Source organism: Pinus tabuliformis, chromosome 4_1, assembly GCF_031772625.1.
Source record: "Pinus tabuliformis cultivar Carrire ecotype Pingquan chromosome 4_1, CPIR1, whole genome shotgun sequence".
In the NCBI taxonomy this organism is placed as follows: Eukaryota; Viridiplantae; Streptophyta; class Pinopsida; order Pinales; family Pinaceae; genus Pinus; species Pinus tabuliformis.
In genome coordinates, this window is record NC_142303.1 from 381,930,873 (window position 1) to 381,954,857 (window position 23,985).

At 40.6% G+C, this 23,985-nt stretch overlaps 1 protein-coding gene across 1 annotated transcript in view; it reads right to left on the reverse strand.

Annotated features, from left to right (window-relative positions):
• LOC149175888 (poly [ADP-ribose] polymerase 2-like) overlaps positions 1-23,985 on the reverse strand; it is a 392,573-nt gene that overhangs the window by 57,135 nt on the left and 311,453 nt on the right. Inside the window, exons 17-18 of the mRNA XM_089419781.1 lie at positions 14,782-14,924; positions 14,570-14,643 (exon numbers count right to left, since the gene is read on the reverse strand). Coding sequence (XP_089275907.1) covers positions 14,570-14,643; positions 14,782-14,924 — 217 coding nt within the window. The remainder of the gene's footprint in view (positions 1-14,569; positions 14,644-14,781; positions 14,925-23,985) is intronic.

Consider the following 23,985-nt stretch of genomic DNA (forward strand, 5'->3'; position numbering starts at 1 on the left):
CACCTGATTTTATTTTATACGTTGATGACTTATTCTTGACAGGTGGTGAGCCTCTAATTCTCGAGTGTAAGAGGGAGCCGATCTTTGAATTTAAGATGAAAGACCTCGAATTGATGCACTATTTCCTGGGATTAGAGGTGTGGCAGAGGCTTGGTGAGATTTTGCTAAAATCGGCAACTAGGGCCAAACTCCATGTGGGTCATCTTATTTATGGCAGCCAATGTTTTTAAAACCGGAACCGGTGACCGGACCAGTCCACCTAATGAACCGGTTTACCCACCGGAACCGGTTTAACCGGGATTGGTTTGGTCTAAACGAACCGGTTAAAAAAATACATTAAATAATTAATTTTTAATGAAACAAAACTATTTTTAAGATGCAAAACCATGATTCCAAGCCAAGAGAGACAAAATATGCAAAGTTTGTTCATTTATATACCATGTAAAGGTGAATATATCAAAATGGCACCGAGTACAATACATATCATCGACAAAATAGCAAAATACATAAGAAATGAGGCTCTAAATGGCCTATATAGTCCAAGTTGTTGAAACTTGAAGCTTTGGAAATGTGTCTAAATGGATAAACAACAGAGATAGAACATCATGTTTTTGTCAAATAGGTCTAACTCAGGTGGTTGAGAGAAGAAACTGTATTCTTCCCCACCAGAGTTCAAATCCTGCAGATGACATGTTCACTATTTGTGAGGCAATCGACATTGAGGCTCTTCATAAGCTATGAGGAATACCTCTCGCTTATGGGCTGGAGGGTGGGGTGATAAATTGGATGTAAACAACAACAAAAAATTGTCATTTTTCTGGTAAGGATAAAGAAAGAAAAAATTATCGGTGGAGAGTTATGAACCCCATGTCCATATTATCTCAGTCTGAGTTCAATGTGGGGAGCTGTCAAATTCAGCCAAACCATGCTCTATTCTATGGCTCTATGCCCATCAAGGTATGAACCGGGATCATTTGTGTTAAAAACTTAACACCCCATTTTAACCATTGACCACAGCCCAACAGACCAGACATACGATGTCATCTGCTACCTGAGCACATTTCATAATCCTTTCTTGCTATTTATGGCCTAGGTCAAGGTTAAATTTGAGCTTCTTAGTGCAATGGGGGCAGAATCAGCTTCCTTGACACTGGGAGATAATCAGAGAGATGTGGCAGAAGCAGGCTTTAAAAGATATTCTGAAGCAGCCAACATATGTGAGGCACTTACCAAACGGGTTCCATGCAGGTTACAGGAAGGCTAGGCTCTCAATAACTTTGGCAACTATCCCTTTGAAGAATTTTTTTTTGCAACTTCTGTGAAAGAATTCATTTAAAGGGGCATGAAAATTGTTGTACTTTTGACAGAAAATCTCAGATGTGCAGTAGTTAATAACTTAATACCAATACAGGCATTCGAATACAAAAAAGTAAAATGGTTATGCAAGAACAAATATTAAGGATCTTTATCAAACTAAACTACACATAAAAAAAATACTACTGCTTCATTCAAGAACACTTTGGATGGACTTTCAGATACCTGTGTGCCAAATTAACAAGCTTTTCATTCACAAGACCATGGTAGACTCCAATGACCTCTGCCCCTTCCATACGTAGCAAATCACTTTGAATTCCAGTTATAGGATCTTTCATAACAATATATCCCACCTTTACTTCGCCCCAAAACCCCTAAACCACAGTCAAAATCCCTTTTTCTGCATGTTTCAGTGGGCATGCCTAAAACCGGCCGATTTAGGACAGAACCGTCCGGTTTGATACAAACTGGCCGGTTCTGTCCTAAACCGGTCGGTTTTCACCGGTTAGGGCTAAAAAATGGCGAAATGCCCTATCAAACCGGGTTTTTTGGCCGGTTCGGACTGGCAGCCTTACTAACCGATCGGTTTGACCGATAACCGGTTTTCAAAAACGGTTTTAAAAACACTGATGGTAGCTGATATTTTTCTTGGATTCCTTTCTTCGAGAGGTGTAGGATTGATCTAAAGATCATCCCATTCTGACATGTATTTATTGAGATATTAATTTATTTGTATTATTTGACAATTTGTCAAGGTCGGCCAGCAAGCAAATTACCCCAGCTCAACCTCAACGTGGCATTATAAATAGAGGAGGCCTCAAGTCATTTGTCACACACATATCACTTGATCTCTCTCTCCACATGTTTTGGGTTTGTCTTCTCTCAAGGAAGACGTTGTGGAAAGAGCCATCAAAGAGAGTCCTAGTTGTTGTTCAGTTGTGCCCTAGCCGCAGTCTAAAGGAAGGCTCCTATACGTTGTCTAGAGGAAGCCTATATCTGCAGTTGAAGAAGGCTCTAATACGCTAACAAGAGGAGCTCCAATCCATTGTACAGAGAAGCTCTTATACGCAGCAGAGGAGGCTCTAATCTACACTTAAAGGGAGGCCCTAAATCCATTGTCCTAGAAGCCCTAATACGCAGTCATAAAGGAGCCCTACTTCGGTGTCAAGAGAGCCCTCAATCCACAGCAAAAGAAGTCTTAACAATAGATTTGAGGAGCCATAATACGCAGCCATTGATTGACCCTAGGCCGCAGCCAAAAGTGCCCTAAACGTAGCAAGAATAATTATGTTAACAACGTGAAAGAAGGTTGTTCCTAGACATGGGTTAAGGGATAGTTTAGGCATCATTTTGTGACTACGTGAGGTTGTGTTCCTCTTGTAGGAGGGCCAAGTTAGAGGATATAAAGACCAGATCTGTTGGGGTATCATTGGAGCGACAGGGAATTAAGATCATGTTGCCTGGAAGCTACAAGAAGACTGTGTGTTAGGCCGCAAGCCATAACACCACAGTCAAGTATTGTGTATGGGTGTTTGAGGGCTTATATATGCCCAGATCATCAGCATAATCTAGGAGTTGTCTTGTGAGTTAATACTGCTGATATTAAAGGTTGTTTTGATGACTGTTGGAGGACTGTTGCAGTAATGTTTGGTGCCCTAACTGTTGAAGCAGTGACAGCTAGTGTAGCAGAAGACATCAGAGTTTTGGGAGATGTTTTAGGTCAAGGTTTGACCATAATTGGCTCAGTTTGTTGAACATCATGTTGATACTAGATGTATGATCTTCAAAGGAAGATTATGTCCTGTGTGACCAGCATTGTCTTCTCTGGTCAAGTCATTTCTATTGTTGTCATAAATATAGGTTTTGTATATTTGTACTATCTCTCTCTCTGCTAAATTATTGAAGAATATAAGAACAATTGATCAAGGGTTTCCCCACATTGGGGTTTGTCCCTGGCTGGTGCCACATCTTGTGTCCTCTTGTCCTAGCTTGTCTTCTATTGTTTATGTTTATGTTCTATCTACATTTTACTATCATGATGATGTGATTGCTAATCTGGAAATTGATATTGGGCTAATAAAGAATTTTGAAGTAAATTGCTCTTAAGCATAGAACATACCAAAATTTAACATGGTATCAGAGTTGAGGTGAAGACAAAGCCCAAGCAAGAGTGGAAGAGCAATCACTGAAGACAGTTGGAAAGGACAAAAGGCTCAATGGGTTCCTTATCCCACTTCCCGACTGAAGACAAGCTCCGTGAAAAGTCTGACTATCACGGATCGAAGATGTCCCTTGATCTGACATTAGAAGAACAAGAAGTGTAGGACTATGTGAAGGGTAAAATCCCTAAGCCTCCATCAAATGCACCGGCTGCTACAAAGAACAAGTACACCAAGGGTGAAGTCAAGGGTGAAGTCAAAGCGAAGAAGATTATCAGTGATTCCATTAACAAGCGTCTGGTGGCTTACATCTCTAATCTAAACACCTCCAAGGAAATCTACAACAGATTGGTAAGAATGTTCAAGGTTAGTGATGCAAATCAAACTTTGTTCCTCAAAAATAAGTTGAAGGATATTAAGAAGCGCAAGGACGAGGATATTCAATCCTACTTCTTAAGGATCGTTGAGATCAAGAATGATCTTCTATCGATTGGAGAAATTATAACTGACAGGGAACTTACTATCACTACCCTTGGAGGACTCCCACCCGAGTGGTATATATTTAGAACCACTATTCTCAATAATGATCGAATTCTAGGGTTTGAAGAATTGATGTCGAGATGCATTCAAGAAGAAACCAGGATGGTGGAGCAAGAGATGCCTTCTAATAGAGGCAACCCCACTGCTTTCTCCGCTCATGCCAAAAGGAGAAACAATGCAAGGTCTAAAGGTCACTTCAATGGAAAGCCCGAATCTAAGGGTGGAAGGAAAGGCAAATGCTTTGCTTGCAATAAGTTTGGCCACTATGCAAGGGAGTGTCCAAATAGAAGGGACACATCACATGATGATGATCACAATCATTCCAGGGGCTACTTCAACAACAATGATCAAAGGAATGACAGGTACAATGGCAAAGGAAAAAGGAATGCAGGACATCAAGGAAATGGTCAACCCTCCAAGAAAGAAAGGAACTCCAGGTATGAAGAATCAAATGTTGTTTCTGATAAGAAAAAGGAGTATTATCTTATATCAGCCCTCTCCACTACCTCTCCTCTGGACTCCTTGGGAAATTGGCTTCTTGATACTGGTGCCTCAAAGCACTTCACCGAATACAAGGAAGCTTTCTCTAATCTGATAGTGAAGGAAACAAACTTGGAGATTATTTTTGGAGACGATTCCACCTATCCTGTAAATGGTATAGGGAATGTTACTCTTCAACTGGATCAGGGTAACTCGATTCATTTACAAAAAGTTCTTTATGTAAAAGAACCTGGTGTCCATTTCAGCAATGGAAGACAAAGGTTACAAGGTGGAATTCATCGATGGAAAGGTACGTGTTTGGAAAAGGAGTTTTAAAGATGCTTTTACTCTTGGGTTCAGGGTTGGCACTTTGTATCAAGTTGCAGGAAGTCCATTGGGGGCCATGTCTTGCGACACATCTCTTCAAACTGAACTATGGCACCAGAAGTTTGCCCATCTTCATTGTGAGGCCCTACCTGATGAAAGACAGATGGTGACAGGGATGCCTGAGTTCAAAGAAGAGCATGAAGGTATATGTCTGGGATGTACCGAGGGAAAACTTACAAGTAATAGCAAGACCATAGATGTGGAACAACCCGAGGGGCTTGAGGTTCATGATCAGGAATCTCATATAAGCAAGATGAAGAAAGCTCTCTATAGTTTGAAGCAGGCACCCCGGACTTGGTATGAGAGGATCGATAGCTATCTGATGAAGTTGGGATTCACTAGGAGTGAAGCCGATCCGAACCTTTACCTTAAGGTTGTGGATGATTACAGTAGGATTTTTGATGTGTAGATTCAAAAATTATCACACTTACCTCCTTTGAGCTACCTCCCTTGGATGAGAAGGAACATCTGGTATTGATTCCTGTGGAGATTATGGAGGTAAGAGAGAGAAGGTTGACGAGCAAAACAATCAAAAAATATCTTAAATGGTGGAAAGATTTGCATTCAAAAGATTTTACATGGGAGAGAGAATAGATATTACAACATTCAAGGCTCGAATTGCTTGAGGACAAGCAATTTTGGGTGAGGAGGACTATGATGTCCCCTATTTCATGAGCTTGGAGCCTATTACCCACCACCTTGTGGGTGATATCCATAGGAGAAGTTTTCTCCTAAGTGGTCCTCAATCGGCAACCAGCGGCCCCTTGCAGCCCCCAAATAGCTCGATGTGCCACTATCTCCGCCACTTGAGTGAACCATGTGGTCCCTCGCCCATCAGTTATGATCATATGTTTCAAGGTGGGCATTCCAACCCCGAAGGTATGGCTTTTCATTGTGTATTTGGGTATTTTTGTTTACTTATTATAGACACTTTTGGGCATGGATTAGTGGGGGATGGACGAATTGGTGTCTTAATGCATTTTCATGTTTGGAAGAGCTTAATTCTTGTCTTGGCACTTCAATTTTCTTTCACCTTGATGAATGGAATTATTTTGCTATACTTGTGAGTACTCTTTTTCATGTTTATCTTGTACTTTGTCTCATCTAATGATCTATGAAATATTTTCATTCATGAAATTGGTGTAGCTTCCCCAACGCCAATGTGAAGTTGCTAATCTTGTCTTTGTGAGGGATTTTTCATATGATTATTTGAAGTATGGTGAACTATTGTCCTAGGGGTACATGATTGCTCATGATTTTGCATGGATAAGTCATTAATTGCAGCATCAGGAAGTATGAATTTTCCTAGTAACCTAGTTGTTGCCTCTAGGCCATACAAAGTTGTTGCCTCCAGACCATACAAAGTTGCTGGGGAACTCCTTGGTTGGGACTAAGCATCTCTAAACATTGATTACATTAGACTCCATTCTCCCAATAGGCTAGGCACTCATCTAGTCCTAGGTGATCATCAAAAGAAAACCCTTTTTCACCTCTTCTTCTTTTATAAGACCTAACCTTAGTAGGCCTCCTAGGGTATCACACAAATTCTTTTTAGCCATAAAAAATCCTTGAAAATTGGTCAAGAACTGCATTAGGGTCTTCTTGAGAGGTCCTCCAAATTTGAGGTCAATATGATGGTGGAATCTCAAGATATTGCAAGCCCTAGCTCAAAGACCATTTCTCTCCCTAGGTTTCCTTGGGTTAGTGCCTTCATTAGGATCATTGCATTCAAATCTCAAGAAAAATCTAATTCCTTTGATCCTCTTCTCCTCCCTAACTTGGTAGCCATCAAAAATCCTTGAAAATTGGTCAACAACTGCATTAGGGTCTTTTTGAGAGGTCCTCCAAATTTGAGGTCAATCCGACAGTGGAATCTCAAGATATTGCAAGCCCTAGCTCAAAGACCATTTTTCTCCCTAGGTTTCCTTGGGTTAGTACCTTCATTAGGATCATTGCATTCAAATTTCAAGAGAAATCTAATTCCTTTGATCCTCTTCTCCTCCCTAACTTGGTCAAGTCCATTAGTTTGTTGTTCAACCCAAACCCTTGACCTTGTTTGGGTCCACTAGGGCTTCTTTGTGGTCCTGCAACCTTGTAACTCCAATTTCACAAGGATTGCTTAGAAACCCTATTTTTCTAGGATTCTTTGGTTTAGGGCACCTCTTATCAAGACATACCTCTCAACCCTAGACCCAGGTATCCTCTTAGCCCTTCTTAGAGAGCCATACATCTTGCTTCTAAAGCAAGTAAGCTTATCATCTGAGCCTCTCTTGTGAATAGGCTTTGGAATCACTTTGTGCCCAATCATTGATCTATCTATCCTAGTGATTCTTCTCATACCGGGACTTTTCCTATTGGTGAAAGTCCGTAAAGAGAAGGGAGATTTAGCTGAGGTGACAGTCTCCATTGTTGCCACTTGACTTAGTAATTGCTCTATAAGATCCCCTCCTAGGACCCCTGCTAGTTTGAGCGGTAATAGAACCATTGTTTCCACTTTCCTAATTGTCTCCTTTATGCTAGCAAGAAACAAAATTATCTAGGAGACCCAAAGAAACGTACCCAATTTTGGTATTACTAAATAAAAAGGGGTAAATTAAGATTAATAAAAAGGGCCAAAAGGTATTTTTATTAGAAAGGGGCAAACAGTCACTTAGAACAAAAAGTGACTTCATCCATAAAATATTATTAAAAAGGAGTTCTAGAAGCTTGGATAAAACTCAATGAAAAATTATAAAAGGAGGGTAGAGCTCATTTGCAAATCATTATATCTCATGATTTCTCATTGTCATTGAAGAGAAGCTCTAGTGAGTTTCAGATTGAGGGTTTCAAACGAGATCCTCACATTAGTTTCGATGGATCACCTTGCCACCCTAGTTATTTTTTCTCCAATTTTGGTGGATGATCTTGCCACTCTACTTGGATTATTTCCAAGGGTTATATTGAATATCTAATTGATTTTATTGAAGGAAAATTTTAGTGTCATTATGATTTGAAGGCACTCTTCGGCATATTGGATATTTGCAGGGGTTCGTGATCCATTTTTCCCACGCTGATTTATCTAGTGTTAAGGTTGAGTTCCCTTAATTCTTAAGTAGAAGAAGAGTGTTTGAATTATTCAAATCAAGGAGGACAAATTACTTGAATTGAAGAGGGTTGAGTTTATCTCCTTGGTTGCAATGCCATGTGGGTTTTCTTGAGCCATCCTTTCTACCTATGGTTAGACATTTCTAGATTCTCCAAGCAGGTTGAAGTAGGTAATTCTCTAAGGAGCTTGTGGTCTGAAAAATCTACTCATTTAGAAGGTCGTGATAGTCCCTCCAAGAAGGCCGAAATTATCCTATAAGAAGACAGACTTCCTGAAATTATCTTGTCCATAACAAGGCCACATTACCAGCATTCCAAAGCCAAATTGATCTCTACAATACTAATTCGCTCAGCTTGAATTATCATGATTTATCCATTGTTTTAAAAAACGACTGAGTCGACTCCGATGGACAAGGCCACATTACCAGCATTCCAAAGGGACCAAATTGATCTCTACAATACTAATTCGCTCAACTTGAATTATCATGATTTATCCATTGTTTTAAAAAATGACCGAGTCGACTCAGATGGACAAGGCCACATTACCAGCATTCCAAAGGGACCAAATTGATCTCTACAATACTAATTCGCTCAGCTTGAATTATCATGATTTATCCATTGTTTTAAAAAACAACCGAGTCGACCCCGACTCGGCCAAGTCAGACCAAGCCAATGCCTGGCCGGGTCGGCTCGGTGGCCGAAACAAAACGGCTGGCCGGGTTGTTACCGAGCCAACCATTGACTCGGTCGCCTCGGTAACAACTCGGCCGACTCGGTAATGACTCTGCCGACTCGGTAACAACTCGGCCAGCTCGGCTCTTTGACAAAAATCCTAAGGCACATTTGTCAAAAGTTGTTCTGCCTCCTACATATCAATGGTTCGGTTGTTGTTTATTGCATATTTATAGTCCTAAAGTAATCATCACTGTGAGAAAGTTTTGAAAATTATAAGGCCGAAGTATGGTTATCCTAGTGGCATGAATTAGAAAACTGAAACAATGCATTGAGCCATACAATGCATTGAGACATACAATTTTTTTAAAAAGGAAAACGTTATGGCAATGGACTAATAAATACATATTTACCTCTAATTGTTCTGGAGCTTGACCAGAATTAAATCAAAGGTTTTGAGACTTCATTAGGGGCAGAGAATTGGTATTATTGTTGTTGTAGTCTAGTGATTGTCCTCGGGCTGAGGCAAAAAAGAATCCTAGCATTGGTGGCTAAGTATGAACTTTGTATTGGATAGTGCACTGGGTGCCATTTTGATATAATGGATATATTCATGAGCCTACTTTGATCATATGTTGTCTTCTCTCTATATTCTAAAGCTTTGTGTTTGGAAACATGAATGAAAATCTTTAAGATTATGTTTTTTATAAAATATATATATATATATATATATATATATAGATAATGTATTTTTTACAACAACCAAGTCATTGAAATCAAATCGGCTGAGTCGATATCGAGTCGGAGTCAAAGTTGGAGCCGACCCTCGACTATTTCCGAATCGGAGTTGGAGTTTTAAAACATTGGATTTATCTCAGGAATTGTGAACTATAGAGCAGATCAATCTCATGCTTACTTGTTGACAATCAAAGTTGGGATTTTAATCAATGAAAAGGGGCCTAGCTCATAACTTGTAGAGGTTTGAATTCTTCATAATTATTATCACAAGGATGTGGCAAATTCCCTTGGCAACTTCTTGGCATTTCACATTATTATTCGCAGAGGTTGTGTCTATTATTTCCAAAGATCAAGTATTCAGGTCAAATTTCCTTGAGATATCCTCCATTTCCACAAGGTAATTCAAATTGTTGTAGCATTTTTTCTATTGAAGGCCGAGTTGTTAGGTCCAAGACAACGTTGCATGAAGCGGGGACGAAACGGGGATGTTTTTCAAAAGCGGGGACGTAGAAGCATCAGTTCCCAAAAATCTAGGAAGCGAAGCGTCTCGAAAGTGTCTAATATATATATATATATATATATATATATATATATATATATATATATATATATATATATATATATATATATAGATATATATATATAGATATTGCATTTATATTCAAAAAAGAAAATCCCAAATACTAAAATAGTTGTAGAAGACATGAAAACATCCATATTTTTACATAAATCAAGATAGATATTGCATCCATGATTCCATTGTACATCAATGATTAATTATTCGAGCATCAACCATCTAGATTCTAGCAATTAACATACATCAAATTTTTAAGCATATTATAAAATATAAAACATTTAGAAGATAAATCATAAAATCATCAAACATTCAAGTAATTTATCTAGCAAGTGAGCAACTGTCAACATTAGTCATGTCCAAAATTCAAACAATAATGTTTACAAAATAGGCCACTTGGCCACCACCAAGACTCAAGTATACACTGAACTAGGAAGAGTAAGACAAAAAATTTCAAATTCACAAGCCTACAAGTCTAATCTATGACAAAAGTAATAAATTGTGAATATATCTACTAATCTCTCCTCCTTTCAGCAAGAACAGCGCGTGGCGGTGGGCCTCCACGTGGTGGCAATGAAGAAGATGGTGTCTGTGGAAGTTGTGGCACTGAAACTGAAGAAAATGAAGCCCCTATTGTTGGTGTTGAAGCATGAAACCTGGGAACCAAGGTACCAGATGGGGGTGGCATTTTAACTCGATCATCATCATTCTGGATAAGAGCATCCTCTAATTGCTCTAATCGCGACACTCCATCCTCCAAATTGGGCTCCTCTAGACCTTTGTCCCAAACCTTAAGGTCTTTATTAGTCTTTGCATTATCACAGTAATGGGACAGCAATCACAAGTTGTAGTGAACATAAACCAAGCTCTCTGCCCGTTCTAAACTCAACCTATTCCTTTTAACACTGTGGATGAAAGAATAAGAGCTCCAACACCTCTCTGTAGAAGAAATATTTACCACCTGTAATAACACCCGCAATGCCAAAGTCTGTAGAAGTGGTGTAGCACCTCCATACATGTTCCACCACTCAAGAGAAGAAAAATCTCTTGATTTCTAATTGCATGCATGCTCCCAAATGGACCAGTGCTAAGCGTATAGTTGCTCAATTGTTTTTGTACCATGGCAAACTCCTCCTCATCAAGAACTAATTTACCCAATGCTCTCGTATAAGCCTCTAGAACCTCTAGATCTAGGTGTGGTTTTCTCCTGCTCCTCCCCCCAAGTGTTGGTGTTGAAAACCATGATGGATGATAGTATTTAGGTGTCAGAACATATGCTAAGGCATGCAATGGAATGTTTAGCATATCTCATCGGTTTTACACCTCTGCACAAATATAAATGTACAAGGTGATATCTCTAGGCTCAACAATGTCTTTAATCTGCCACAACATGCTATCCATTTGCTCATACACCTCCCCAATTATTGGTCGATCTAAATCTGCAAACTTGATCATGTAATAAATTGGTTTGGTGAATTTCAAAACATATTTAATCTGTGACCAAAATAACATGCCAAGAATAGTGTCCTTGGTTACATTAGCCCCATCTCTATCATTGTTAATTTCCTCCCATGATTCAGAGGTCACCATATTAGTTAAAGTTTGTCTCACCTTCACTAGCCGCCTAAAGGTGAGGTAATAACTTGCAAATCTTGTTTTTGCAAGTTTAAGCAACTGCAACTTGGATTAAGTGCCATAAAAGTAGTTTACCCGTGTATGCCCTGTGATAAATTTAATGAGTTTCTTCCCTCTCTTGTAAAGCTCATTAATCCATCCACATTCTTTATGCTTCACAATATCATGCATCAAAAGGTTCATTGTATGCACCAAGCAACCACACTAAAAGATGTGTGGATTAAGTGCCATTAAAGTAGTTTACCCTTGTATGCCTTGTGATAAATTTAATGAGTTGCTTCCCTCTTGTAAAGCTCATTAATCCATCCACATTATTTATGCTTCACAATATCATGTATCAAAAGGTTCAATGTGTGCACCAAACAACCAGACCAAAAGATGTGTGGATGAGGACGCTCAATAACTTTTTATGTTGCATTACCAGTGATCACTTGAACCACATTATTAGGACCAACATCTATGATTGATTGCAATAGGAGATTTGCAATGTTTTGGGAAGTTTCACTGATGGAGGAGGAGTCATGACATGTAATAAATACTACACCACGAGAAGAAACACCAAGAACAATTACCAAATGTTGGTTTCTAGTATTTGTCCACCCATCTGATACAATGGATACCCCACAATCCACCCACTCATTTGTAAAACGTGTCAAAGCTCTTTGAACCTTTGCTTTTTCTCTTTATAATAACATTGTTCTAGTTTTCTCATAGTTGGGGCTTTTGTATCCTTTTGGGGCTTCATTGATGACTTTAACCATATCATGCCAATAGCGAGAGCGAAGCACATTGAATGGTACATTGCAAGCACAAAGAAATCGGGCTATCTTCCATCCACATCATCCCTCCCAGCAACGTTAAGGAAATCCCCTATTGTTCTACCTATAGAGCTTGTAGAAGTATCATGAGGTGATGAGCAACCAAATCTAGAGGTTGCACTTGATTCGGACTAAGTTTTTTGTTTCTTTTTTTTTGTTGTGCAACCTCCTCTATGTGGATGTATTTTCTTCATTGTTCAAATGAAATGTTTGGGCAAATTTGTATTCCCACGACAGCCTTTTTCTCATCACTATCTATCACCCCACAAAGATGCCTCCTCACACAGGTATATGAACCACTATATGGTTTTCTTCCATGACAACCATGAGGGCACAAAAATTTGTAGCTTCCACCACCTTTTCCCCTTCAAATTTGGTCACATGGTTCCGCAACGGTGTCAATGCAACTTTCCCCTCTAGTGTTTCATTGTTCCCTTCAGGTTCATCCCCTTCCTCTTCAAACCCTTCCTCCTCATTATATATTGGGTCACTCATATGGGGACCACTATCCTCTTGTTCTTCTTCCCTTCTATTCCTACTCCCCCTTGCCATTATGAAAACCAAAAGTGAAATGATACATAGAAGCCAAAAAGAACACCATCTTGGAATATGAATATAGGTGGTGGACAACCTGCAATTAAATGAGCAAGAAGAAAGAATGGGAAAGAGTAGGAGAGGGAGGAGAAAAATACAAAAAACAATGACAGAAAAATGAGGGAGTTTGGGGTTTGCACTTACCTCTTTAGCTCTTGTAGATGGAAGCCCCTCTTTACTCCTCCTAGCTCCTCCTTCTTCACTCCTCCAAGCTCTCCTCAAGTCTCTCCTCTCTTTCTCCTTTCTTCTCCTCTCTTCTCCAAGCTCTCTTCTCCTCTCTTCTCCAAACTCTCCAAAAATACAAGAGTGAACAAATGAGAGGAGAAAGAGGCTTTTAATCCCTTCATTCCCTTCCCTAACCCAACTTAAACCCACCCCCAACCACAAGTTAACAAAAATAAAATCAAATAAAAAATCAAATTAGTGCGGCCGCATGGTGGAACCGACCGGCAGCCCACGGAACTAGTCGCGATCCGCACGGAGTTGGCCCTGATCTGCGGTGGATCAGTCGGGTGATCCGCCCCTCAATATGCGTCCCAAAAATTCCGAAACACGGATCGGGTTGGACGGTTCCCACAGGTCAGGAATCTTCTTTTCCGACCCGATCTGCATTTCGGAATTTTCGAGTGGTGGACCACCCGCGGATCCGTATAGGTCACATTTCAGGATTTTGATGGGGGGGGGGCATTTTGTGCAACGCTGGTCCAAGACGCTGAGTTATGTGCTGAAGCAAATTCCTCAGGCAATGTAATGTCAATAAGTTAATAAAATATATTGCCCCCTTATCAATGGAGCAAATATCAGAGTTTGTTCTCAATTTATACTTGCAATTCCCTGGAGACCATTCTTAAATAAAATTCAGAATTGCCTCAGTTATTTACTGATGTTATTTATCCTATTTTGTTCATGAAATATTTGACAAAAGTCTGAGTTTTGTGGCTTAAGTTGTTTTTCCAAAATTTGTATACTAACTGTTTGTAGAAAGGTGTCAAAGAGATAGCCTCATATTTGTGGGACAAAAAAAAGATTTGCTTGAATTTTTGCTTGAGTATCCTACAAGTGTATTCAATTTCTTTTGATCTAGCCTTATCCTTGTGATTGTATTGATTCGCCAAATCTAGATTCTTCAGTACTTGCTTTGTCAATAACTACATAATTCTCAGTTACTGCTTACATTATGCTTTCAGAGAAACCCTTGGCACTCCGGTAGGAGCGTATTGCTGATTGTTCTTCTTCCTCAATCCCATTAACCCACCTAGTTGATCTCTCATTGTATATTAATTTATTTATCCTACATTATAAACTAATCATTATAGCCAAACTTTACAAGAAGAAAGTTTCTCATGAGCAAGAACAGAACCAATTATCAAGTTGTTCCAATCATAGATTGCTAGCTAACAATTAACATATTCATGCCAATCTGTTACAACTTAGCATTATAAGCACACGATTTTATTTGATTGAATGAAAACAGTTCATATGATTCATCTAATAGGGATGTTGAATAAATCATCTCGTTACTCTCCTTAATTACATACATTACAGGAATATGAAAAAAAGGATTTGAAACAAACCTTAGCTTTCCAGCTGGCAAGTTGTCTGCATGATAATCTGCTACTAGAAGTTCAACCATGTCACCTAATGCCACCTTTGTAAAAATAGGATGATTTCAAAATCATTATGACAAGATTATTAGAAACACAGCAATACATACTTTAAAATAATAAATTGTATTGAATATTTCCTTTCTGAAATGTTCCTATCATGAAAGAGAACTTCAACTCACCTCACACAAGAGAAGTACACCGACTGGAGATGAAGGAGATGCAAAGCAGTAGTTTGCACTTTTGGAAAACATATCAGCAAAATACACTCCCTTTCCAAACATGTACCCAGTAACTGGTGCTTCTGGAGGAGCAATTCTGAGTCCTATAACAGTAGAAAAGTTTCAAGTAAGAAAATGAACAAACAGTCCGCCACCTCACCACCTTCATTGAAATGCCCATATCTAGGATTCAACTGGAATTACCTAGTTCATGTATTCCTCAAACTTCTCTACTTTAAGTACTCAAATTTTAATGTGTTTTGTTCTAACTTGCCTACTTACAAATTTCTCTATAGAGAGAATAATAATTCAAAGTCATAAAAGAAGGGCAAACTATAAATTTTCCACCAATTTCTTGTAATTACAAAGGTGTTATTATTTTCTATGTATATAGTATACGGTACAAATTTGCATAAACTTGACCTGGTATTGTAAATAGATCCACTTCAGATATTCCAAACAGTAATTCAGTGGCATTAAACTTCCTTTTAAGCTAGCATTCAAAAAACGAACATGGAACAGAATTATATGTCACAAGGAAACTAGAGATGTATGCCATAAAAAAAACTTCAAATTGTCAAAGTTGTGTTACATCCATTAAGAGTGTACGGGAACCATGGGAAGAGAGAATAAAGTGTTTAATGTTTAGAAAACTGAAAAGATATTTTACAGCACCCTTCATTAGATATGGTGCAAACGGTACAACCTGAGTGCCTAACAGTTAAGAATAATGGCTTTCTCCCTGCAGACCACATGTTCAATTCCAGAGGGGAATAATGTATGTACATGTCAGCAAGCTGTTGTTTCCGTTTATTTATGGTGGCACTGCAAAGGTGCCGGCAAATCTCATTTTTACTTATGGGCTAGAGAGAGGGTTGAATAATATTTCTCGGGCAGACCACAATGACCAAATTATTTTGTCAAAATGTTATCCACTCCACTTGGCTTCAATTCCTATTTGTAGCACATTCACTCTATGTTGATCAATTTTTTGATCGGGGCCTTTCTTAGCAAATTGTTCATGGGACTAGTAAGCTACCAGTGATATCAGCTTTGCTTACAAGCTTAAGGATGGGATGAATTGTATTCCAAGGTAAAAGGGATATAGTGTAAAGGGCCTAATTAGACTATCATCAAACTAAATAATAGCAGAGTTCAAGATACCACAATCTCTCAATAGATGGAACCTCTTTCCAAAGCACTACAAGCCCTTTTTATATGCAAATTTTTTAAATGTTATAAATGTAAAAATAAGCCATTTTGGCTGTAATATACCTCCTTCATTATGTTTTAGGCTATGAGCTTGTTTCTCTGCAAGTTTTTTTTAAAATAGTAATGATAATATATTTGAATTGACCATAGTAAACCCATGAATGTAGAGTATGTGAAAATTTCTAAACAGAAATTCTATTACTGCAGCAACTGATTTATTTTACCTACTTATTTCTCAATAAGTTATTTATGAAATCCCTTCAGTAAATATTAAAATAAATTCTACTGCAAATATCACACCATTATACATAAACAAATAAATGCACAAGAATCAAACACATCAACACAGTTATTTTTGGACAATTGTCCTCGGAAAAACACAATGCAAGAAAACCAGTGCAGCAAAGGAAGGTTTTATTAATCTTCAGCAACAATCGCTTTTACAGAAAAAGTTTGCATAGACACTGGGAGAGAACACATGAGACTTCTCTCCGAGACTTTCTGACACCCTGGAGGACTTCCTTTCCTTACTGTGTCAGCTCTGTGTCATCTTGTGTGGCTCTGCGTTGCTCTGTCCTTCACTGCGTCGTCCACTGCGTCTCTATAATCTGTGTCTCCCTCTGCGTTGTCCCTCAGAGTCCCTATGTCACACTTCTGAGCTCCCTGACTGCTGCTAATCACCCCCTCCTCCACCGTGCAACTCTCCCTCTGAAATCAATTTCTGTTGAATTTTCTAAGTCTATCCGTTAGAAAATTAATCTGTATTCTGCTGGTTTATTTCTTCTACTTGTAAATTCTGAACAAGTTATTTAAAACATTAAAATACCAAAATAAACACAATACAGACACAACATCTACAAATCATCAACTGAAAGAAAACAAGCACACAAGTGACACCGTTATTTTTGGACAAATGTCCCCGGAAAAACCCAATGTGGGGAAAACGTGTAGCTATTATGAGGTTTTATTATTATGCAGTATTTCCTTGAGTACAACTGGGTGCATAACCGGCTCACCCGACAGAGAAAAAATACACGGCAGCAATACCTCTCTATTTGGAAACAGGTATTCAGAAAACCTGTCCCACGAAACCCTCTCCAGCGTCTTTGAAGCTCTGCATTGGCCCTTCTGGCCTCTGCGTCAGCCTCCTGCTGCCCTACGTTAGCCTCAAACCTCTCTGTGTCAGCCCTCTGAGGCACCGCGCAGCCTCTGGGACCCTCTGTGTCACTCCTGCAGTCTCTGCGTGGATGACCTAGTCCCTCTGGCCTCTGCATTGTCTCTGTTGGACTCTGCATGGCTTGAACTGGCTACTGCCTCTCACTCTCTGCTTCTGCGCTAGTCTCTTGGCACTGTCTCTGCCTCTCGGCCCAGTACTCACTGCCCCTCACTACTGATCACCGATTTGACTTTGCTTAGCAACCCCGCTCTAGCAAATTGAATGACTGACCACTTTGGTGTGTTCTCCAACTGACCCTCAAGCCTCCTCTTATACTTTTCTCGTTGGTCCTTCAATGACAGAGATTAAATCTCTAATCAACGACTAAGATTATATTTGGCTTGATCCATGACTTTTTGGAACCTTCTAACCCAGTTTTATATTAATACCCATTAATATTTTATTTTTCCTAAGTTTAGACTTAGGAACTCCATTAAAAATATTAATTATTTTAATATCTCCCAAACCGGGTACAATCTGTCCAAACCATTTCTAGGTCTTGAAGATCTCATGTGTTTTAGCCTCTCCACCAATTTTCATGGCTAAAGCACATCCGATGCTACCCCAAATCAACACTCCCTCTTAGCGAGGACTATGCTCTAGTAATACTCCACACTGAGCATCACTCTGATTATACGGCACCGATACCTGTATTGATGCTAGGCCTCCCCGCCCAACATCCTCTGCACTGTTGCATCCTGTACTACTCCGTGTTGTCGCTGGTCCATCCTCCCAGCACTATATCTGCACTGCATCCCCTCTCATCATGCTGCATCATGCCACTGCATACTGCTACTGCACTGCAACTCAATTACTTAGAAGTAAGTAACTGATCCACCCAACTATTGACATCCTTGTCAGGCTAGAAACACTCCCAATGTTGAAGCTCCCTCTATCGCTAACAAGTGCTCTCTCTACTGACCTCTGCGTTGCTGCAACAACTCCCTGCATCTCCAACCGTTGCACACCTCTCTGTGCCATCTTGCACTGGTGCAACACTCTCGTGCATCTCGCAGTGTTGCAGCCTGCCAGCCTCGCGTTGTCCCGAGACTCCTGCACTATAGCACTCTCTGTCGCTCCATCCGCATCCGTCTCTACCGACATCCGCCAATCCTGCTACTCCTCTTCAGGGCTCCCATAGCAAAGGTATAATCCAAAAGGTTGGGTACCTCAAGAATCCTGCCCCTCATTGGTTGTAGTCCTCCTGACTATAGCTCGATGTCTCCCCACTTCTTCTCTAGTGGCACATGAGCACTCATGGCACAATTGTCGTCCTCCTCAACTTCTTTCTCCGCCTTCGTTGGCGCTACCTTCGAGTCAGAAGCCTCTCCCTTACTCTTCTTCCTCGGACACTGGTTCGCAAAATAACCCAGTTCCCCACAATGGAAGCACTTGACCTTGGAGAGGTCCTTCTTCTTCCTCTTCTCCTACTTTCTCGCAAATGCTAGAGCCGCATCCTCTTCTTCCTCCTTGATTCTGACCCCTTTGCCGCTACTCCCCGCCTTGGTCAGTCGTCTGATCTCTTCTTGACAAAGAGCCACCCACAGTTCTTCCCAATCCGGAAGACTCATCCTGCCCAGTATGCTCTAGACAAATACCTCCCAATCCTCGGAAACTACGTTCAGTGCGGTCCTCACCATTAATTCCTCATCCGGCGTGGCCCCTATGGAAGTTAGTTGGTCACGGATCTCCTTCAACCAATCGAGGAAGACATCTATCTACTCTCCCTTTTGCATCTGGTATGCCCTTAGCTGATTCTCCTAGAGCATCATTCTCTGCATGGAAGTATGTTGGTACAATGTCTTCAAGGCATCCCACATCTCCTTTGTCGTTTCCTTCTTGGCAATATGTGGTACCACATGATCCTTGACCCCATCAAGGATGATGCACTTAGCCTTAGCCATTGCCTCCTCGTACCTTTCATTAGCTATCGGGTCAACTGGGATAGTTATCACTCTCGAGACAAAGCCCTTAATGCGATGTCTATCTAGAATGGACAAGATCTTGGCCTTCCAGAGCACAAAGTTGGACGCTCCATCCAGCCTATCCTGATCTCTCAACCCATTCACAGCCATCTCGCTGCTCTTCTGTCGACTCCTCCAAGTCTCTCTACTTCCCTCCTAGAAGTCCTCTGTTCAACTCCTACTGAGTCTCTCTACTTCCCGTCTGGAAGTTCTCTTCTGGGCTCCCTCTGAGTCCCGATTTCCCTCCTGAAAATCCTCTTGCCAACGTCAAGTTGCTCCTCTCTGATCGTCTGTGCAACTACAACACTAATCCAGATTCCTCGGCTAGAAATCCGTCTCAGCAGCAACTCCCTCTATATTGGTCTTGCCCTGTTGGCGTTGTTCTGACCACAGTACCCCATCAGCTTCGCTTTTGCAAACTACCCACAACCTCCTATGCCCTAGCAACTAAAGGATTGAGCCACCTGGCTCTGTGCAATCCCGACACTGGCAAAATAACTCCCTCAGCCAACTGCGTAAGCCCTCCTGGCCTGTGTGTGGCTCTGTGTGAGCTTGTTTATGTCCTCAGCATCTGCGCTACCATTCTCTGGCCTAGACCGATGACGCAGTCCCTCTGCGTCACTCCTTTGTTATTTTCTGCAAGGATCAATTCTGTCACTCGGGACAGTTGAATCTGCTGAAAATGCTCTGCTCGGCTAATGCCTTCAGTTTTCCTGTGATTTACAAGCACATTCTAATACCATGTTGAATTTTCTAAGTCTATCTGTTAGAAAATTAATCTGTATTTTGCTGGTTTAGTTCTTCTACTTGTAAATTATGAACAAGTTATTTAAAACATTTAAATACCAAAATAAACACAATATAGTCACAACATCTACAGATCATCAGCTAAAAGAAAACAAACACACAAGTGACACCATTATTTTTGGACAAATGTCCCCGGCAAAACCCAATGCGGAAAAACTGGTGCAGCTATTCTGAGGGTTTATTATTATGTAGTATTTCCTTGAGTACAATTGGGTGCCTAACCGGCTCACCCGACAGAGAAAAAATACACGACAGCAATACCTCTCTATTCGGAAACAAGTATTCAGAAAACCTGTCCCACGAAACCCTCTCCAGCGTCTCTAAAGCTCTGCGCTGGCCCTTCTGGCCTCTATGTCAGCCTCCTGCTGCCCTACGTCAGCCTCAAACCTCTCTGCGTCAGCCCTTTGAGGCATTGTGCAGCCTCTGGGACCCTCTGCGTCACTCCTGTAGCCTTTGCATGGATGACGTAGTCCCTCTGGCCTCTGCATTGTCTCTTCTGGTCTCCGCGTGGCCTGAACTAGTTGTTGCCTCTCACTCTCTGCTCTTGCGCTGGTATCTTAGCACTGTCTTTGCCTCTCTGCCCAGTACTCACTGCCCCTCATTGTTGATCACTAATTCGCCTTTGCTTAGCAACCCCTGCTCTAGCAAATCGAATGATTGATCACTCTAGTGTGTTCTCCAACTGACCCTCAAGACTCCTCTTATACTTTTCTCATTGGTCCTTCAACGGCTGAGAATAAATCTCTAATCAACTGCTAAGATTAGATTTGGCTTGATTTGTGACTTTTGGAATCTTCCAACCCAGTTTTATATTAATACCCATTAATATTTTATTTTTCCTAAGTTTAGACTTAGGAACTCCATTAAAAATAATAATTATTTTAATATCTCCCAAACCGAGTACAATTTGTCCAAACCATTTCTGGGTCTTGGAGATCTCATGTGCTTTAGCCTCTCCACCGATTTTCATGGCTAGAGCACATCCGATGCTACCCCAAATCAACAATTTCACTCTCTCTGAAAATCAATTTTCCATGGGATACTGAGTATCTGCTAGTGTGTCTCCTAAAGACCCTCAAGTCTTCTCTTATACTTTTCCTGTTGACGAATCAACGGCTGAGATTAAGTCTCTAATCAACAGCTAGTATTAAAATAGACTTGATCCTCGTCTCTTAGAAGCTTCTCATCCTTATCTTTATTAATAATCATTAACATTTTTATTTTTCCTAAGTTTAGACTTAGGAGCCCATTAAAAATATTAATTATTTTAATAACTCTTCGTCTGGATGGAATTTCTCAAAACGATTTCTGGGTCTTGGAGATCTTATGTGCCTTAGCCTCTCCACCAATTTTCATGGCTAGAGCACATCCAATGCTACCACAAATCAACACTCCCTCTTAGCGAGGAATGTGCTCTAGTAATGCTCCACCACTGAACATCACATTGATCCTCCAGCACTGGTACATGTGTTGATGCTTGGCCTGCTACCCAGCATCCTCTGCACTGCTGCCTCCTTTACTTCTACCCATGGCTCTGCTACTGCCACTGTTACATTTGTACTGCAGCTCCCTGTCAACATGTTGACCATGCTGCCCATAGCACTGCCACTGCTAACTGCTGCACTTCATCCCTAGATACTTATCCATTTCTGCTACTAAAATGGATTCTTCACCATCCCCATCTTTTCCATGAAATAAACGAACTTTGTTCTTCCTAAGGCCTTGGTGAGGATGTCTGCCACCTGTTCTCCTGTAGGAGTGTAGTTCAATTGTACTGCTCCTCGTTGGACATACTCTCACAAAGTGACACCGAATATCAATGTGCTTCGACCGATCATGAAATATTGGATTCTCAGAGAGCTTGATCCAACTCTGATTATCACACATGATCCTGGTTGCCTCCATCCTTCTTCTGAATAAGTTCACAAGCAATTTTCTAAGCCATATGGTTTTGCACGAAGTTGTGCTAGCGGCCATATATTCTGCTTCAGTTGAGCTCAGAGCTACAGATTTCTACGGATTTATGTTTCCTACTGCACCAGGAGGTCATCCCCGATCCAATGTTGAAACAGTACCCAGAGGTACTTTTCTGATCTACTGAACTTCCAGCCCAATCTGCATTAGTATACCCACTCAGTCTGATGTCATTACTTTTGGTGTACAATAGTCCATACTCGATTGTTCCCTGTATATATCTGAGAACATGTTTGGTTGTTGCCCAATGCACCCTCTTAGGTTCCACCATGAACTGACTGAGGGTGTTGACAGTGTAGCAAATGTTTGGCCTGGTATTGACCAAATGCATCAGGGATCCTATGAGTTGCCGATATAAGGTGGGATCAACATCTTTGTCTTCTGATGCATCAATTTTCTTCCAGTTGGTGATCATTGGAGTAGCCATAGGCCTACAGTTCTGCATCTTGAATCTCTTCAGGATCTCTGTAGCATATCTCCCTTGTCCAAGGAAGATCTTCCCCTTCTGCTGCCAAACTTTCAACCCTAGGAAATAATGCATTTGTCCCAAATCCTTCATGCTGAATTATGTGGCTAGATTCTTCTTGTAGTCCTCGATGAGCATCAAGAAAAGCTTCAAGAACTCTCACACTGAATATGTGATCTCCACAAGTGTGTCCCTCTCAGCAACCGAATACAAGTCTTAAAGTCAACTCTAATGCCTTTTTACATGAGCATAGGGATGAATTTATAGCTCCTTAAGTTCATTTGAACTCTCTATGGGCTAATCTTGGCATGTATGCGCTATATTAAATGTTTAGTGTTACAGTCTTGCCACATTATAACATTTAGAGTTTGGTTATATTAAAAATAGAACAAATCCGCAACAAAAACCCAAAAATGTACTTTGGATAAAATAATCCCCAAGGCGGTCAGGTAACAACGCAAAAAAACGGCATGTGAACAGCCAGTTGTTGCAGTCTTGTCTCAAGCCGCCACTTTGCAGGTTAGGCTCGGCGGTTCCGGCTACTGGCGCGGTCAATCTGACTGCATGTGACAACTGTGTAATGGTTTGTCGTTGCGGTTATCATTCCTTCAACGGAGCTGATGGGATGTACCTTCGACGGTCTCGACCTGCTCCACGGTGGCTTTAGCACATCAGTTCTGCAGTCAAATGCTTGGCATATCTTTGTGGCACAATCATAACTCTGGACAAATTGCCACAAACCCCGCGGCATACTCCATCCAACAACTCATTGACATCTGCAACTGTACTCCTCCACATCGTGGCAGCTGACTCAGTACACCTCCCGACGGTGATAGCATGTATGCCTCCGTGGCGGAACCATGCTATATTTGGACTGCCTCCATGCTGATTGGGCTGCCACCTCCGCGTTGAATTGTTCATTATAACAATATTTGTATAGTCGATAACCATAACGTTTGTTCATATTTCCGCTACCAAACTTAGGTTTGATGCGCCTACCATGCATATAGTTCATAACTCCGTGATGTATGTAGTTTATAACTATATAAACAAATTGATAAATGTGCCATCCACTTTGCATATAGTTTATAAACTATGTCTTTAGGTTGTTTAATGCGCCCACCATGGTCCACTTACTATACATGCACCCACTTTGCATTGTATAATTTTTAAGTTTATAAAACTTGACCATAGAACATGTAATATTTCCACCTTCGGTTATGAAATATTGCTACCATAGTTTAGTACCTTAGGTAAAAATGTGCACACATTGTAATGTTTTGAAACCATTAACATTATTGCACCTAATCAACATCTGCATCTTACCATCATTCTTTTGCAGGATTTTGGAGATGAAGTTTTGTGCCCCTAGCATTGCAAAATGTCACATGGTCAACGAGGCCGCCTTCGACACCTCAATTTCGTCGGATGATTTCTCCATCACCCGGAGTCCAAATGAAAAACCGTAAGAAGCATCGGATTCAGAACGACAGACACTTCAACTTGATGTTGTTTTCGGGATGATT